A 19,239-nucleotide genomic window follows, 5' to 3' on the forward strand; every position below is an offset into this window, starting at 1 on the left:
TAAGCCTCATGCTGGGCCCGAGGACTCCAATGCTGGCCTCCAGGTGAGGTGACCCACAGTGCACAGGGGTGACCGAAGGCTGCCAGGACCCCAGAAATTGCTCCTTGGAGGGGGATTCCTGAGTGGGGGGCATGAAGCACCATGAGGAACTCTCAGATGCCGGGTGTGCTCCAGCATCAGAAGCACAGGGTGGAGGCAGCTCCGGCGTACAGCGTGTGAGGGGTAATTAGAAGGGGGAAAGGAGAGGGCAGCAGAGGTCCCCTGAGGGGGCCCCCACCCCTACTTCAGGGCCTGTCCCTGGTGACCCGGGCACCTAAGATTCCTGTCCTCTGCCCTGCTGCCCTCGAAGAGCCCTTGATGCTGCCTCACCTTGCCAGGTGCACACATAGTCCCGTCCAAGGGGGGCCCCTTCTTGGTCTTGCAAAAGTAGGGGTTGTCAGGGTGGCTGCACCACAGCTGCTTGCAGGGGTCAAAGGTCCGGAACTGGAAGACAGCACCATAGCTTGCCAGGTCCCTCCCACCTCAGGGACCTCCCAGGGATGCCACCCACCCCCGGGTCCTGGAACCTGAGATGCCCCAGTGGGACTGGCCCATGATGGGCCTGTGAGGCTGGTGGGTGTCGTGATTCTGGGGCGGTGAGGACCTTGCCCATACGGTGTGGGGGCTGCAGCATCCCTGGACGCGGCTGGGCCTCTCTGCCTCCAGTCTTTGGAGGCTGCACACCTCAGGGAGCCTGGCGGGCAGCTGGGCCCTAAGTGCCAGCCTGAGGCTAGGTGGGCACCTGCTGACCCTTTGCCGTGGATTTCCCTCCTAAACCCTGGCGAAGCCCTACCCCCACCCCCACAGGCCTGCCCTCTCTGCAGCCTCGGCCTCCCCTGGACTTCACAGTCCTGTTCCCTGGCCTTTCTGCTTCCTGTCCTGATAGCACTTCCTGCAGGACGTCCCTGAGGGATCAGCTGAAACTCAGACGTGGCCCTGAGCCTCCCCTACTCAAGCCTTTCCAGAGCCCCCATCGCCATGAGAATCGAGTCCACTGTGCTCCTTAGGGAGTCTTGGAAGGAGGTGGCCCTCCTGCGTTGGTACTCGACTCTACCACTTGCTCGTTTTGTGGGCTCAGGCAGGTTACCTAGCCTCTCCGGGCCTCTGTTTCCTCATCTGTAAAATGGGACTACTTTGCTTCTTTCCTTCATGCAGCAGAGGCGAGCATTAAGACGCTCATAGACACTGAAGCTCCCACAGTGTGGCCTCCATGCCGATGGCCGGTTCCTCGACAGCTCAGCCCTGGCACTCGGCCCTGGAGAGCAGCGAGTGCTGCTATGCCTGCCGCGCTCTCCTCCAGGCCTCTGCGTCCGTGGCCTCTGTGTCCATGGCCTCTGCGTCCGTGGCCTCTGCGTCCGTGGCCCTCCCTTCCTGAATGCCCTCTCCTTCCGCTTAGCCTGCAGGCCTCCCTTCTTCCTTGGGAGCCCTCCTGACCTCTGCAGGCTCTCACTGCCCCTGGCTGACACCCTGGTCACAGTCCTGTCCCCCGTGTGCTTCCTGCCTAGGACCACGTCTGGGCTTGCCAGGTGGGCTCAGGGTGCCTAGGGGGTGGGGAGTGGTGGGTGCAGAGGGACAGGCTGCCACTCTGGAGGGCCGCTCTGCCCTCCCCACGCTGGGCCAGTCCTCACACTGTCCCGGGAGCTGCCCCTACACCAGCACGCCTCCCCCCAGACCTGGGAGGGTCCTGGCTGCAGGGCTGCACACTCACCGCCGTGCACATCATGTAGCCCAGGCCGAAGTCAAAGCGGCACTGCTCGTTCATGGAGTAGTGCAGTCCCGGGAGCTGGGGCAGCGCCGGCCAGTCATGGGCGAAGGGGTCATCCAACAGGCAGTCATAGGAGCTGTGGGGGACACACGGCGCCGCAAGCAGCCTTCAGCGCGGCTGACCATCCACAGCCCTGGAGGCAGCTGAGGCCCCTGCTGGAGCTGCCATGGCAGCCCTACCTGCACATCCCGGCCCCTGGCTGTGCTGCCTCAGTTTCCCTGCTGCATCTCTTGTCCTTGGTGTAAGACACCAGGACCTGGCTTGCGCGGACCCCAGGGTAGCCGCCTTGCCCACTTGCCATTCAAGGACAGAGCCCTGACAATGGGTTCTCCTCCAGACACCAGGCTTCTCTCACAGGTGTGCCCTCTCTCCTCCCCCGCACACAAGCTTAGAGGACCTGAGGTCGGAGGGCTCTGGCTCTGGTGCATGAGGACTTGCACCCTCCCAGAGCTGACCCCAGGGACTGAGGGGTCGCCCGTGGGGCACATGGGCAGTACTCACTGCAGGTAGCGGCTCAGCTCCTGCTGGCTGCAGCGGGACCAGTGGAAGCGGTGGAAGGCGGCCTGCACCAGGGGCGCCATGATGCTGCCCAGCCGCACCTCGTCGCCGCAGCGGTTGCCCTGCCCGTCGTGCTCCATGCCCAGCCTGCGAGGGGCGAGGCAGCTGGCTGAATCCCACTGGCGCACGGGCCCGCCAGTCCCACCCCACCCCGATGATAGGAGGGTGCCCCATCTTTCCCCAACGGGCCTCCTGACCTTGGCCCACTCTGAGCCGGGTGGCACCGACCATCCACCTGCTGCAATTTGAAAGCCAAGGCACTCTGGGGAGACGGTGTCCAGTGGGCAGTCCCCCAGGTATCCTGTCCCCAGGAGGGGCATGCACACCTGGGGGGGACCGTGGCTTCCCTGCCTCCAGGTTTCTAACCCAGGGCGAGCCACCCTCCAAACCTCCGAGCCTCCTCTATAACATGGGGTAGAGCCCACCCTGCCTGGGGGCTTGGATGGGATCATGGGGCAAGGTTCCCAGCTCTAGCTGGCCCAGAGCGCCTGCTCAGTCTGCAGGCAAGCCCTTCCTCCTTCGACTGGTTCCTTCAGCAAAAGCGGGCCTCTGGCCAGCACTGCCCAGCGCTGGGAAGACAGGAGACCACACCCCAAGTGGCTTTGACACAGGGCGTGTCCCTCTTAAGGCACAGAGGAGAAGTGGGCAGCCAGGGCTGGGGATCCTAGGGTGGCCCCTCTGTGCCCCACCCTTCCCCAGGCCACTTACACGTGGCCAGTCTCATGGGCCACCACAAACGCTGAGGAGAAGCCGTCCTCATGGTTCAGGGTGCAGCTGCGGACCGGATGGCACATGCCGGTGACAGGAGCATAGCCTGGGAGGAGACAAGAGGCGGCTCCAGATGCTGCCATAGCCTGGCCGGGAAGGTGAGGCCTGGCCTAACTCCCAGGCGCTGCTTCTCCTCAAGGCCCCAATGCCCTCTCTACCACAGGCAACTGCCCCCGGCTGGCACAGCTCAGAAGACACCATAGCAGACAGCTCACAGCCTGCGACATCTGGCTGACAGCAGGCCCCCAGCCCGTCACCACACAAGCCCCGTGGCCGTTCTGCCTGTAACAGCCACACTGCAGCTGGGGCCCTCTGCTTAGTCAGATGTCACCTGCTATGGCTTGTCTGACACCTGACTTTCCTGCCTGCCGTTCTCTTTCACGCCACCTGCCTCTGCCCCCTGCCTGCCTCACTGAGTGGCCCGAGCAGCACCTGCTTCCACACCTCTCTCTGCTAGAGGCATCCTGCCCCTCGTCTGCCTGGCATCACACCCTCCAAGCCCACCTCCTCTGGGGGGTGTTTCTTGGGTCTCCCCTTGTTTCTCTGGGGTCCTTGAGACCCTAGCTAGACCTGTTTCCATAATGCCGCAGAAGGCTGCAAAGCTGTTCAGCCGACGGGCCACACTACCCTGCAGAATATCCCAGCAGGGGGCTGGCTGGTGCGGACTGGGAGGTCAGAGCCGCCGTAGAAGATGAGGCCAGTGGCCTACGACAGCCGAGGGCCAGGGGGAGGGTGGCAGAAGTTCACGACGCAGAGACCCCACGTCAAACTGAGGAAGATGGATAATGAGACCTATTCACTTCCCCAGCTCCTGTCTCAGCAGAGGGAGACGGCTTGGAAAGATAGGGAAGTGCCTACAGGGCTATGGGTGCCACACGAGGTCTCTGCTGGTACCCCTGGGAGTCTTCCTAGAGGCCTGCCAAACATGGAGCCCTGACTTTCAGAACCCCTGCTCTCACTCGTGCCATGCCCCACTGAGAGACCCTGAGGCCACGCGTTCCACAGAGAAGGGAAGGAGGGCCACTGGGACCCCGGGTGAGCTGGCGGTGTACGCGCCTAAAAATAGAAGCATCGTGATCTAACCCTTGTCTTTTCCCGTTGTAATAAACAGGAAAATCTGCATTTTTTGCTCTGCAGATTTTGAGATGAGCGTGGAGTCTGTGTGCCGGAGTGGAACGTTGCCATCTCCTCTTTGCCCTTTGTATGCCAGGCTTGCAGATGCATCTGCCTCTGTGGGAGGCTTTCCATTCATCCTACTCAGCATTACAGGAGCCTGCGAGATCTGAAAGCGCATCTTTATGTTTTTCTTTGTTTTCTTCCCTCTTATGTTACTTTGTGGCTGTTTTCTCTCTCCGGAATCTTATTAGATAGAGTGTGCCTCCTCGATGGAGGGTCTGTCTCCTAATTTTTCTCTCATGTTAATCTTTTTGTCTTTTGCTCCCACTGGGAGATGCCCTTGACTTTTTATTTCAGCTTTCGATTTTTTTTTTTTTTTTTGAGATGGAGTCTCACTCTGCCGCCCAGGCTGGAGTGCAGTGGTGTGATCTCGGCTCACTGCAACCTCCGCCTCCTGGGTTCAGTCCATTCTACTGCCTCAGCCTCCCGAGTAGCTGGGACTACAGGTGCCCGCCACCACACTTGGCTAATTTTTTGTATTTTTAGTAGAGACGGGATTTCACCGTGTTAGCCAGGATGGTCTCGATCTCCTGATCTCGTGATCCGCCCGCCTCGGCCTCCCGAAGTGCTGGGATTACAGGCGTGAGCCACTGCGCCCGGCTAATTTTTGTATTTTTAGTAGAGATGGGATTTCACCGTGTTAGCCAGGATGGTCTCCATCTCCTGACCTCGTGATCTGTGCGCCTCGGCCTCCCACAGTGCTGGGATTACAGGCGTGAGCCACCACGCCCCGTCTACCTTTCGAATTTTTTACTTCCCCCATCCTATCCATAATTTTATACAAATGGTTTGTTGTTCTCTAATTCTTCATAGAAACCTCTTAGGGTTTGTGGATGTATATTCTCAAACATTCTGGGAATACTACTTTTAAAAACATGCTTTTCTTGTCTCTAAATTATCTCTATTTTCTCAGAGTCAGTTTTCAAACTTTTTGTTTTGTTTTACATCTTGGTCCATCTTTTTCATGCTGTAAGGATTTCTTGTGTTTTGGTTTTTTTAAAATATCTGGTAACCCTTGGCTGTCCTTTCATTTTTTTTTTTTTTTTTTTTGAGACAGAGTCTTGCTCTGTTGCCCAGGCTGGAGTGCAGTGGCACAATCTCAGCTCACTGAGACCTCTGCCTCCGGGGTTCTAGTGATTCTCCTGCCTCAGCCTCCTGAGTAGCTGGGATTACAGGCACCTGCCACTACACTGGCTAATTTTTGTGTTTTTAGTAGAGATGTTGGCCAGGCTGGTCACGAACTCCTGACCTCAAGTGATCCGCCCGCCTTGGCCTCCCAAAGTGCTGGGATTACAGGAGTGAGCCACCATAACCAGCCAATTTCACATTTTTAAATGAGGGATCGGGTCACTTAATATAAAAGCTGTGTCGGTTTCCCCTCCTAGGGGATAGCTCTGCTCCCCATTAGTGCCCTCCCCAAGACAAAACAGCCAACAGCACTCTCATCACATGGTCAGGGCAACACCTGGCTGCTCTGTGTTTGAGGGGAGCTATCCACTCCTCACCCAGACATGGTAGTTTCAGTCTTTTTAACCTAGCTATGCTATTAGGTGTGTCTTGATATTTCATTGTGTTTTTTAATTTTCCTTTTTTTTTTTTGTAAGACAAGGCCTCGCTCTGTCACTCAGGCTGGAGTGCAGTGGTGTGATCATAGCTCACCTCCTGGGCTCAAACAATCCTCCCACCTCAGGTTCCCGAGTGGCTGGGACTACAGGCATCCACCACCATGCCCAGCCTCATTGTTTTAATTGCATTTTTCCAATGTCTAGTGAGGTTGAGTGCCTTTTCATATGTTTATTGCTCATTCATATTTTGTTAAGAGCCTGCTAAGAGTCTCCTGCCCATTTTCCGATTGGATTGTCTTTATTATCCTTACTCTGATTTGTAGGCGTTCTTCATATACTTCAGATATAAATCCTTTTTTATAAATATTTCCCCCAGTGGATTAGCAGTGCCTTTAATGCACAAACTTTTGAAATGTGCTACTATTTATCAGTTTTTTCCATTGAGTTCGTGGTGGTTTTTTTTTTTTTTTTGTCTCTTTTTTTTTTTGAGACGGAGTCTCGCTCTGTTGCCCAGGCTGGAGCACAGTGGTGTGATCTCGACTCACTGCAACCTCCGCCTCCCAGGTTCACACCATTCTCCTGCATCAGCCTCCCAAGTAGCTGGGACTACAGGCGCCCACCACCATGCCCTGCTAATTTTTAAATATTTTTATTAGAGACGGGGTTTCACCATGTTAGCCAAGATGGTCTCGATCTCCTGACCTCGTGATCTACCTGCCTCCGACTCCCAAAGTGCTGGGATTACAGGTGTGAACCACCGCGTCCAACCTTTTGTCTCTTTTTAAAGAAAACGTCTCTTACTCCAAGAACATGGAGCCATCCACCTATGTTATCTTCTTTCATTATTTTGCGTTTCTTATTTAGACCTAAAATCCATGTGAGATGCTCTCTGTCTATAGAGTGAGTGGAGGTGACAGGCCTCCTTTCTTTCCAAATTGGCCCCACACCATTTGTTAGGCTGTTTTCCTCCTCTTCTCTGAAATGTCACTTTTGTGACACATTAGTGTCCCTATACACATAGGTCCAATTCAGGACACTGGATTCTCTTCTAATGATGTATTTGTCCATCCGTGCACTGCCCCACACCCTCACCCAGCTAAGGTGGCCACGGCCTTCCCTGCCCTGACACTCTTCCCTGGGCTGGGCCAAGGCTCCCGGGGCCCCTTGCACGGCCAGGGGCTCATTTCCAGCTTCACGTCTCTGTGGCCCTGCATGGGTGAGGCTCACCTTGCATGCCGGAAGGCCCAAAGTCCTGCCGTGTGAGGAAGATGGCGTGATCGTGGTATTCATCGTGGCCCGTGTCTGGCTTCTGCTGGAGGTAGGCCCAACGGCAGACATTCTCCAGGCTCTGAGAGGGGTTCCCGATCTCGATGAGGCTCATGGACTGCAGGGGGATGGAGAGAAATGGAAGAGAGAGGTTGGCGCCTGGTGGCCCAGTGGGGGGCCGAGCAGGCTGTAGTGTTGACAGACCCCATCCACTGGGAATCTGTTCCAGCAAAGGCCCTGCCTGGTCACTCTCAGGACCTGCTCCCACAGGGCTCCAGTCTTTGACAGGGAAGAAAAGTTTCCCCAGTCACACTCACTGGCGTGAGTTTCCACACAAAGTCACCGCAGTTTTCAGGCGAGATGCGGAAGCCAAGCTCTACGTCATCTAAGGCCTCGCATAGTCCCACCGTCTACCCCATTTCCAGAAGTCCCTGTGTTTGTCCTATGAGGCACCTGTTCCGTGCAAGGCCTCCACAGAAGGCAAATGCCATGTGGACCTCACCCCAAAGAGCTCACAGTTCTGGGAGGGTCCGTGGCAGGGGAGGCGGAAATCCCAGTGTGGTGTGCAAGGCCAGAGGAAGCAGATCACCTTGTACGTTCCCCCCGTGTGAAGGTACTTGCAGAAACCAACACAATGGAGGAAAAGAAACAGCAACTGACATATTTGGTGGGTGCAAAAGTAATCGCAGTATTGCCATGAAAAGTAATGGCAAAGACTTTTGCACCAACCTAATAGAAAAACAGCCATATCAAGAACAAGGGCATACACAGATGATTCCCACAGGAACTACGCATGGGAAGCCCCCGGGAACCATCCCATTCCATTTTGTATCATGACGCACACCTGACAGCTAGGGTGGCCTCGGGACCGCTTGTCTTGCACACTCTCTCCGCACCATGACATCAGCAGGCACTCCCATTTAGACTTCAGGACTAAGAAGGCTGTCCTGGACAGGAAACTGAGACTCAGAGAAGTTAAGCAGCTTGCCCAGGTCATGAAACTAGGAAGTAGAAGAATTGAGATCGGATCCCAAGAAGCCTGAAACCAAAATCTAGATTCAACTCACTGCCCTAAACTTCCTCCTTAAATAAGACATACACAATATCATTTCAAAAGCAAGGCTTCTGTGAGCGGCACCCTTCCTTTTTTCCTCCATAATCCTCACAGCAGGCATTTTGGTTTCTGTTCTCACCATAGACTCCAAACACCGAAGTAGTTCCCTCCAAGAGAACCAAGAGCCCCTCTGAGTCCTGGGCGTGTTCTTTTCCCCTTTAAGGATATATCTGGCCATAAAATAGAGATGTGCATTCCTTCGAAGCTACGTATGCAGGTGTTTTTTCTCTTGCATAAATGTATCCAAAAAGTAGAGCCACGTATTTCTCTTTGTGTCTATAAATAACAAAAAGTTGGCCATGTGCGGTGGCTCACACCTGTAATCCCAGCACTTTGAGAGGCTGAGGTGGGTGGATCACCTGAGGTCAGGAGTTTGAGACCAGCCTGGCCAACATGGTGAAACCCTGTCTCTACTAAAAATGCAAAACTTAGTCTGGCTTGGTGGCGTAATCCCAGCAACCTGGGAGGCTGAGGCAGGAGAATCGCTTGAACCCGGGAGGTGGAGGTTGCAGTGAGCTGAGATCACGCCACTGCACTCCAGCCTAGGCGATAGAGACTCTGTCTCAAAACAAAACAAACAACAAAGGGTATTGTTAGCAAGCCAGTTAGTTCCAGAAGAAGGGAGCACAATTCAAGGCTAGGTAAGACAAGTCGTTCCCAGGGGTCCCAGTCAATGACTGACAAGATGACAGACCAATTCCCAAGTCCCAAGCACAGAGTTAATTGTAAAGACTTTATTTCCTGCTCCTGGGAGATGAGGTAACTCATTCTAACAAGGTTTCCATGAGTCCTGATGAAATAAGTCATAAATCAGAGTGTGATGTCCTGTGACTAGGACTTGTGGGACATTGGCATAGAAGTGGACAGACCAGAGGAAGCTGGAGGAGGGCAAGGGGAGGTGCACTTCCTGTTCCCATCATGACCAGGAAGAGCATGTGACTAGCTCTGGCCAATGAGCTGTGAGCAAAAGTGGGGCATGTCTCTTTTCGGTTGGAGCATCTAATTGCCCATTGAGACCCTTCAGAGAGCTCTCCTTTCTGGCACGAGATCTGGCAACATAAAGACAGTGGCTGCTCTGTCACCTAGGACCTGAGTGACGATGAGACCCGAATCCTCCGCCAACCCACATTGAACATACAGCGTGAGCAGGAAATCTTGGTCGTTTTAAGCCACTGGGATGGAAAGTGTGTTTGTTTCTGTAGCATAACCTCACCTACTCTAACTGATACAGAAGGAAGGGAGTGGGTATCTGCATCACATCCAAGCCTGACCGCTGCAGCTCATCCCGAGTCCCTGCCAGGTAGTATCCGCCTCTAGGTAGCCTTGAGAGGTCACAGTTCTGAAGGAGGAATCAGGTGAAAGAATGTCCTTTCTCACCGTCTCCAGCTAGGGGGTGAGCTTGGGATGGCACGAGAAGGAAGGGACACTCGGGGTGGATGTGATTCGGTGCTAGAGCATGGGCCTTGTGGTTGGTTGTACTCGCTGAACTTAAGATTGGCAGCCCAGATATGGATGAGCCTGGGGGACCTTATGCTAAATGAAATAAGCCAGGCTCAGAAAGACAAATCCTGCACGCTCTCACTCATACGTGGAAGCTAAAACAGTTGATGTCACAGAAATGGAGAGTAGTTCCTGGAGACTGGGGGGCAGCGGGCTGGGGACTGCCAAGGCTGGTTAACATATCCAAAAGTGCAGCGAGATGGGGGAATAAGTGTTAGTGCCCTATAGCGCCGGAGAGTGCCTGGAATCCGTAAGAATGTATTGTGCATTTTCAAATAGCTAGAAGAGTGGACTTTGAATGTTCCCAACACAAAGAAATGATAATGTTTGAGGTGACAGATATGCTAATTACCCTGATGTAATCATTACACATTGCATACATGTGTCTAAATATCACACCCTACCCCAGAAATATGTACAATTATTATATGCCAATTAAAAATAACAGTAAGAGCAAAATAAACCAAACAAGAATGACTTTTTAACATACATTTTTTAAAAATTGCCAGTCCAAATCCAAATCAGAAGGTCAGCACAAAGGTCACTAATGAGCGCTTTTGCTAGGGTGGTGGCAGGGCCCCTGCTGCAGTGTGAGTGTCTCCATCCAGGACACCCAGCACAGCTCGGTAGCCTTGCTGGGCTCCAGGGAAAGGGGCCTTGCTTCCTCCAGGGCACGTCTCCCAGCATCAGTGTCAAGGGAGTCCTGTCCATGATGAACTCACCTGCCCTCAGGGTCCTAAGCCCCATGTAGTGGGATGGTCCCTTCCGATGCCCTGGTGGGTTGCGGTGACTTCTGCCTGCCCTTGTTTCCCTTTCGTGAAACTTCCCCTCCTTTAATCTGAGTCAGACCCCAGGTTTCAGGGGCAGGCAGGCCTGGCCAATCCCAGCACCACGCCTTCCTGGCCACCACGAAGGATCAGGGTGAACATACAACCAAAGCGGGCCAAGGAGTGGGCAAGGTGTGAGGTGGGGGGCCTGCAGCGGCTGGAGCCCCCCTGCACTACAGGAGACCCCCCACCAAGGATTAAAGGAGGATGAGACCACTGTCGAGTTAAGACTGGGGCTGCAGTCTCATCTGAAGGCTGTACCGGAGGCGGGTCAGCTCCCAGGCTCATTCAGGTGGTCACGGCGGGCCCCAGCTGAGCTGTTGCACACCATACCGTATGGGCCCCTCCTGGGGCCGTCACCCATGTCAGCTTTACCCCACACGGTCGCCCCTGCTTGAGGGACCCAAGAGACAACAAGAGAAGACACCTCCCCTACAGAAGCCACAGTCTGCTTTTGATAGAATCTCAGTCCCGCCTACCGCAGGGCATGGACATTAAGAGACTGGGTCACTGGGGGCCATCGTGAAGGCTGCCTGCCGCTGATGCGTGTCATTTATGCCTGAAGTTCCTCTCCTTGTGAAAGCACAATTCTGAGTTGTGCTCTTGTCACTTGCAGCGAAGAGAATCTGAGCCATGTGCTTCCTCCTTTGGGGGACCACAGGGACCCCAGTCAGGACACTCGCTGGCCCATGAAAGATGGCGTCTGGTCTGGGGGCAGCTGATATGTTCTGGGGGCAGTTTATATGCTTTTCAGTGGGAGAAGGGCCCTGGCCAAGTCTTTGAGGAGGAGTCAAGAGTCCAGCCAGAAAGACATGCCCCAATATCAGGACCAGAGGCAGGAATGAGGCTAGTGTGTAGGACAGAGCTGCGGGAGGAGCCAGGCTGAGGCAGGCTGGGGGTGTGCAGGGAGGTGCGCTATCCTAGTGTGTGGGCTTGTGGGGAGTACCGGGAGGGTGCTAGAAACCCAAGCGCCTACAGGAGCAAGGCAGGTGACAAGTCAATGAGGCAGGCTGGTTGCACGAAAAGTAAGTCCATCTTGCGTTTTCCCAGTTTTGAAGGAGAAAGGGTACAGAGGAATATTTCCCTATTAGAATAGAGTGGGGGTGGGGGTGATAAGGAGTGTCGAGGACTGTGGCAAACCCAGGTGCCCAGGCACAGCTGAAGGGAGCAACATCTGCCCAGTGCTGGCAGGAACAGAGGCCCAGAGCTGCTGGATCAGATTTCTCAGGTCAATCGTGAAATCTGGATTCTACAGACACCTACCTAATAGTAAACACTGGCTCAAATTAAAATCAGTTATGCAGACAAAACAACGCATCCTCCCCGTCACCACTTTATTCCAGAACCCTGGAATAAGAGCCCTGCAGTGGGCAGCCCCTTCTCCACGTCCTGCAGACTGGATCCACTCTGGCCGATCACCTCTCTCCTCCCAGATGCTGGCTTCTGTGGTTCAGCCTGGGTTCCCAGCCCGTCTTAGCAGCCAAAGTGATCTTGCTGCTGTGGCAAGACAATTTATTGAAATATTGATTTGTGTTTTTGTTCTTGCCTCGCTTTGTTCTTGGCCCAGTCCAAGAAGGCAGCCTGCCACTTTCGTTCTCCAACCCCAAGGAGGTTGTGCTGCAGGGTCCAGAGCTAAAGGGGTCTATGACCCCCTTCTGGCTTTGGGGTTCTGAGGAGACTCCCTGAGGAGGGGGCAGAGGGGAGGGCTGGGGTGCATGGGCACAGGGAGGGGAAGCTGCACTGGGGCCAGGGGAGCCCTGGGAGGCAGGACTTCAGGAGACATGAGAGTGTGCTAGACCCTGGGAGCCTGGGTCCCAGCAGGGGGTACCCCAAGAAGTAGAGGAGAGGGTTACCTCAGTGTCCGGGCACCCCAGGACTCAACCTGCCACTGGGAGCTTAACTGACAAGCCACGGAGCTGCTTGTGCTTCCTCTCTCTCTCTGCCAACGTTCCAACATCTCCAAGGTCCCGGCCTATCTCTGATGGGCACAGAGGAGCCCAGGGGCAGAGATCTTGTCCTTGCTGGGTCTGGAGCATTCAAGGGCTATGGGGTACCCATGAGGCCCAGACATTGACCTTGTGCCCAGAGGCCAGGGCAAGGTCTGTGTGCCTTCTTAAAACAGCCCTTTGGGTCAGTGAGGAAGGAGTGGGGATAGAAGGGCACAGTGTGGCACTGAGATGCATGCAGGTGTGGCTGGTGCCACGTCAGGAGGGTCAGGACCTGGTGGCAGGAGCTGAGAGGCATCAGGGCTGCAGGGCGGGAACAATGAGGCAGAGACGGCACCAGTCTCTGGCTTTGGGGATTGGTAGCAAGGCAGAAGAGGCGGCGCAGGAAGGGGACAGCAAGCTCCAGAGGAAGAGCGTGGGGTCCGCAGTGCAGGAAACACAGTCACGGCAATGTCTTTCCTGGCCAGCTTGCTCATTGGGAAGAGCTGGGCTGTTTTGCTTTGGGAGCTCTCCCACTTCTGGGGGTGCAGCCCTTGTGGGTGATCAGTCCCAAGCCTTAGCTGGGATCCACGTTAGGCCCATGGAGCACAGGTTCGAAAGGACTGAAAACTGGCTGAAGTGGGTTTGCCTGGTGGCAGCACCCGAAACAACCATCCGCAAACTCCTGCTCATGCACCCCAGAGCCCCCTCTTTCCTCCACCCACTCCTCCCACTCCATGAGAGCTACAGGCAGCCTTGGGTTCTGCATGCCTCTAAGGACTCCTCACAGAAAGAAACTGATGTCCAGGCAGAGACATCGGGGCAGCTGGACAGGTCTGCGGCCCAGGAGGGAAGTCTGGGCTGGCCGTGGACAGGGCAAGGCCCTCGCTACTGGAGGCAGTCGGAACCCAAGGGAAGAGCCAAGCTCAGGTCTCTCCGCTGAGACCTCCAGCCAAGGATACTGTCCTGACATGCAGTGAACTCCCCTGTGGGTCACTTGGGCTCCAGCGGGACCACCTGCTGGGATGCGACCTCCTTTGCTCCTCTGCCACCTGGCCTGCATGCAGGAGGCCAGATGGGTCCCTGCTGCCTGGGGCACCCCAGCCCCCACCATCCTGCGCCCTTGCTATGTATCAAGCCTGGGAACTGTGCTTCCCCTGAGCGAGGAGAAGAAGACACATTTCTCATATATGGATCTTCTCCAGAAGTGAGGGAGGCTGCACTGCTTGTTTCCACTGAGGATTCTTTCACCAGCTCGCCCTGGTCATCTGCGTCCCTCCCAGTCCTGAATGCACCTGACTTCCAGCTGCCTGCTCGGCTCTGCACGGCTCCTCTAGGAAAGTCTGTCTGTGTGACTCCACCTGTTCCTAGCTGTGCTGAGGGGGGGACCAGGAGTGAGACCCTTGGGCCATGGTGTTCCTGGGGAGTAGCACCCCGGGCTCTGCAAAGGGGTGGCTACAGGACCAGCCAGGGACTTTACAGGGCAGCCAGTCCCTCCCAGGGGCAGCCGCAGGCACCCAGCCTCCAGAGCAGGGGGTGGTAGATGGTGCTGTATGACCGGGGATGGACATTTCGAGGCCCTGGGGCTGCATGGTAGCTGCAGGGTCCACCTCCTGAGTGAGGCAGGGCCTCTGAGGGCAGACTCTTCACAGCGGCAGCAGCTCCCAGAACTCCCAGCTGCAGCCTAGGGGCCCCAGAAGAGCCAGGCAGGAGAAGCCTGCAGTAGGGCTGTGGATGAAGTCCAGGGGCCCACCCAGCCCAGGATGCAGGAGGAGTCCTGAGTGGGCGGACCCTAGCTCAGAGCACGGGAACAGATGAGCTTCCAAGAGGCTGATCGGATCCTCCACAGGGGCCCCAGGACAGTCGTCACCCCTCATGGAGGGCTCTGCCACCCCTGTTTGGAGGTGACATCGACCGCTGCAGACATGGGCTCCCAACTGGGCTCCACTGCCCGAGTGCTCTGGGGCCCTGGCCCAGGCTGGCTCTTCCAGAGTGCAGGGTCCTCCTTGGCCATCATGAGTGCCCACCTATGTCCACATGGAGACCCTCCTTGCTACGCTGGTTCACAGAGCTGCCCAGATGCAGGAGGCAGACACTCGTCCAGGCCCCTGGGGCCCTCCCACAGCAGCACCGGCAGCCTGGTCCCAAGGATGGTGTTTCCTCCGGGTTCAGCCTGTTTGGCTCCCCTGGCCCAGGCTGGAAAGGGTCTGAGGACATGCCTGAAAGGCCCAGTGATCCCACCATGAGGTGGAGAGGGCAGATCTGAGGGCCTTAGGGAGGCAAGAGTTTGATGGCCCTCACCTTGGGTCAGAAGGTCACTTTGCTGAATGCTCCCCAGGGCTGTCGGGAGGCTTGGCCAGGGCAAGGGTGAGGAAACACTGCGGGCCCCTGAACCTCAGGCCCAGCCTGCAGGGGTCTGAGTAACCCCACGGGCCTCAGGGAACAGCCAGGAGCTTAGGGGGCCTGCGGGCCTTGGGTGGGCGAGTAGGCTGTGTCCAGCTCCAAGCCCCAGCCCCATCCTGGCCGCGGGACCCTGGCTCTGAGCTGCCTGCCGGGTCCCTTCTCCTGCGTGCGATCGGTCACCTGCCAGATGGGGCACCTACTGGGGATGTGCCTGTTGCTGTTGCTGGCCTCTGAGTCACTAAAGCCTAAGCTCCTTGAGGGCCGGGTGGATGCTGGGCCCGAGTCTGTGCCCCAGCCCTGGCCCATGCCTGCCCTCAGTAGCCCCACTCCTCCCTTCACGGAGCAATCCCGGTTTCTGCTTTCCACGCCAGGATGAGGCAGCGAATGCGGCCAGAGGACCCCGGCTGCTGGGCGCTCAGTGATCAGGAGGGAACACCGGAATGAAGGCATGAACACGAGCACCCTCGGGGCCAGGCTGGGCAGGGAGGGAGGGGCCGGCTGCGGGGGCGTTCTCGGGAGGCCTGGGGAAGTGAGCCCAAAAGGGCTGCCCCGGCAGATGCTGACCCCAGCAGGAAGCTACTGTCCGCAAGGAGCGCCCCGCTAGGCTCAGGCTTGGCACACGACACCTCACTTCAACTTCATTTTCCTACCTTCCGGATGACAAACTGCGTCTCAGACAACTGCAAGGACTCGCCTACGTCCCACAGCCAGAAAGAGGTCGGGGTGCTGCCCCCCGCGCGGGGCGCAAGGCAGGGGAAGGGCCGGGCCCGAGCGGCCACCAGGTGGCGCTGCTGCCGCGAGAACAGCGGCCCGGGCCGGGGACGCACCCTGCGCCCAGACTCCGCGGCCGCACCCGGGCTCCCGGAGCCCCAGCGGCCCCAAGACAGCCTCTGGGCCTCACCCTAAATAAATCAATTATGACCTGAGCAAAAAGTTCTGTTCCAATCGTTGCTCTCCGACATTTCCATTGTTTGCTCTGGAATGAGCTGAATTATTTATGCTCTTCCCTCCTTCAGTCAAGGAGACGTGGGAGGAAACCGGGATGGGGATCAGCAGCCTGGAGACCGTCTCCGTTGGAACCGCGCCCGCCCCGCCAGGAGGCTCTGCCTGCTGGGCAAGGCGCGCTCAGCCAGCCCCGCAGGCCGCTACCCGACCGAGGCTCACCAAGTCCACTGCAGGTGGCAGGTGAGGTCACCTGGGCAGCTCTAGGCCCGGCCTAAATATCTCATCTGCTCTGTTCTTGGGCAAGTTACCTTACTTGTCCCCACCTGCAAAATGGGCACAACTGCAGCTCCGAGCTTGGAGCTGGGGGGCTTCCGCCCATGACAGTCCAGGCAGGGTGCAGTCAGCGCCCACAAATGTCCCTTGTCCTTGTCTCTGCCGTGCTGTTGATACTGATGGAGTATAACACCAGTCCCTGGGGACTGGCCTACCCGCTGGGGCTGGCTCATGCCCCAAGGGGATGCAGCTTCAGCAAAGCTTCTCAACCGTCCCCATCCCAGAGGGGCCCTCCTGCCTCAGACCAGCCTCCTAAACAGGTGCAGGATAGGACAGCAGGGAGGTTGGGTTCTGGTGAGCAGACCACATTTCTCGACCTCAGCACTCCAGATATTTGGGGCCAGATAATTCCTGTTGGGTGAGGCGGGCACCCTGTTTATGGCAGGATGTTGAGCACACCCCTGGGCACTCCTTGCCAGAACCCAGTGGAACCCTCCCCCTAGTCGTGACAACCAAAAGTCTCTCCAGACACTGCCAAATGTCCCCCGGGTGGGGGGAGGGGTGGCAAAGTCACTCTTGGTTGGGAGCAACTGACCCACAGGGGACCAGGACAAGGAGCCTGAAGCTGGTGCTCCTGACCAGCCGGGATCACAGAGTCCAGCCCCTCCTCCCAGAGCAGAGTGGCTCCACCAGCGTGTGGCCCCGGGCAGGCCGCTCGCCCCCTGGAGCCAGGGTCCTCACTGTCAAATGGGGATGATCACAGCGCCTACTCCATAGGGTTGCTGTGGGGGTGAGGGCATAAAGTCACATAAAGGGCTTCAGACGGTGCCTGTCCCAGAAGAAGCTCTACAAACAGTCACTTGCACGAACGCCTTTATGATTGTCGTCATTCCTGTTGTGTGCTGGGGTTTCACAGACCTCTTATGGGGGAAACTAAGGCCCCATGATGTTAAATTGCTCACCAAAGGTCCCACGAGTATGGACAAAGCCAGAATGAATGGCAGGGACAAGGTCCCACCATCCCTGCTCCGTGAGCACATGTTCTACCGTGCCCCCCAGCCAAGTGCAAAGTGGGCTCCCCCAAGACTGGAGGTCTCTTGTTCCAGGCAGGGCTTACAGATCAAATCTCATCACGACAGGGAACCACAAGAGCTGGGGCAGGAGGCATGCACCTCATTTCTCTGCCAGAACTCCCATATCGTTCCAGCATTTTGTTTCCAGCCATCTTCCCCAAAGCCTGGGAAGCTATTCCCAGAGAGAGCCAAGCTGCCAGAACAGGATTCTCAACTTGAGCCTTCCCAGGCATGAGCCAGTGCAGGCCTGTGGGGAGGCAGAAGCGGGGCCTCCTGCTAGAATCTGAATGTTGTGTTCCCCACATTTGAAAGGTTGAAAGCTGAGAACCAATGTTTTGGTATTAGGAAGTGTGGCCTTTCAGAGGTCATTAGGTCATGAGGGTGGAGTCTCCATAAATGAGATTAGCGCCCTTACAAAAGAAGCCTGAGGGAGCCTGTTCACCCCTCCATCATGCGAGGGCACAGCTAGAAGGTGCCCTCTAGGAGGAATGGGTCCTTACGACACATCAATTCTGCTGGTGTCCTGCTCTTGGACTTCCCAGCCCCCAGAACAGTGAGTAACACAATTCCATTGGTTATAAATTACTCAGTCTAAGGTATTTCTGTTATTGCAGCCCAAACAGACTAAAGCACCTCCCAAGGGCAGTGTCCAGCCTTAGTGCCTCCTAGTTCTCTGGACCCAGGGAGGTCTGGGTCAGGAGGTGGATGGAGGATGACGTGGGTGGGCCATCATACCTTGCACCCCTATCAGGTTGGGGGTTGGGACCCAGATGCTCAGGAGGACAGGGGGCTGTCCCTGGGGTGAGGCATGGGGTGTGCTTCCCACCTCACCCCCTGTCCCAGATCCCCAGGGCCCTTGATATATCCTCCCCAGACCTTCACTTCCTGGCCTTCCTGCACCATGGCTGGGCCACTCTAAATCCTCTACCCTATAGGTGGGTGGGTGGGCACACCAAGCCCCTGCCCCCAGCACCTCTCTTCTCGTGCTTTCCACTAAGAGACTCACATGCAGAATTTCTCAGACCTTTCACCTCCAATGCTGAAAAATTCCAGCAAGCATTCCACACTTTGTCTTGACCTGGTTTTTTATAACAAGACACTTTATGTCCTTCTCTGATGGTCCCCAAGTCTCTGATTTCCATTTGCTTTGATTTTCATCATCCTAGGAAATATTTAAAATGAGAACAGTTGAGTAGCTTTGGTACCTTCTCAAAAAATCAATTGAAAAGCCAGTTGCTATGCAACCTCAAGTGTTGCCGATGCTCTGCTCCCTGGCTGGTGGTATATTGTATAAAATAAGATCATCTCTTTTCTTCTGCTTTTTTTTTAAGAAATGGAGAAAAATGTTGTTTTAGGAAAAACTTGAGATAACTCAGAGGCTTCTCATAAGCTAGAAGACAAACATGTCACTCAAACAAGTGCTACCAATTTTATCCCCACTGGAGCCTGGTGAGGCCTGGGGGACAGGCAATGGGGGAGCGGCAGGTGGGGAGCTGGTCTATTTCTGTCACAATTTGGGATGAATAACAGGAACCGAGTATCTGGGCCACTTTCTGCCCAAGTCTGGGTCATGGTCTCACATCCCCCAGAGTCTGTCCCCACCGTGGGGGGGACAGCTCAGCCCCCTCCTGACTGCCATCGCCTTTGTTTTGCCATGCTAAAATTCTTCTAGAGATGGGGGCCTCATTCCTTGACGGGAAGCCTGTGGTTCCTTGAAGAGCAGCTCATCAGAATTCATCCTCACCATGTGCCAAACTTTGTCCCCAGAGCCCCATCGAGAATCCCTGGCTATGCTTCTCTGTGAGGAAAAGGGGTCTGTTCCCTTGGACACAGGAGCTAGGCCTTTTGCCCCCAGATCTTGGCTGGGAAGTCCCCATCCTGGCTGCTCCATCCATGGTCCCCTATTGCCTGCCACCCTGCTGTATTCCTTGCCTTCTAGGGAGGCCGAGATGAGAGGATCCCTTGAGCCCAAGAGACGGAGGCTGCGGTGAGTTATGATCACACCACTCCACTCTAGTCTGGGCAACAGAGCTAGACCCCAT

General features: G+C 56.0%; 1 protein-coding gene across 2 annotated transcripts in view; it reads right to left on the reverse strand.

Moving 5' to 3' along the window:
- ADAMTS2 (ADAM metallopeptidase with thrombospondin type 1 motif 2) overlaps positions 1 to 19,239 on the reverse strand; it is a 241,549-nt gene that overhangs the window by 48,683 nt on the left and 173,627 nt on the right. For both annotated transcript variants that reach the window (XM_034961169.3, XM_055112897.2), the window contains exons 6-10: positions 7,099 to 7,255; positions 3,071 to 3,176; positions 2,306 to 2,449; positions 1,748 to 1,880; positions 370 to 483 (exon numbers count right to left, since the gene is read on the reverse strand). In XM_034961169.3, the coding sequence (XP_034817060.1) occupies positions 370 to 483; positions 1,748 to 1,880; positions 2,306 to 2,449; positions 3,071 to 3,176; positions 7,099 to 7,255 (654 nt within the window). The remainder of the gene's footprint in view (positions 1 to 369; positions 484 to 1,747; positions 1,881 to 2,305; positions 2,450 to 3,070; positions 3,177 to 7,098; positions 7,256 to 19,239) is intronic.

The sequence above is a fragment of the Pan paniscus genome, chromosome 4 (genome assembly GCF_029289425.2).
Source record: "Pan paniscus chromosome 4, NHGRI_mPanPan1-v2.0_pri, whole genome shotgun sequence".
Classification (NCBI taxonomy): domain Eukaryota; kingdom Metazoa; phylum Chordata; class Mammalia; order Primates; family Hominidae; genus Pan; species Pan paniscus.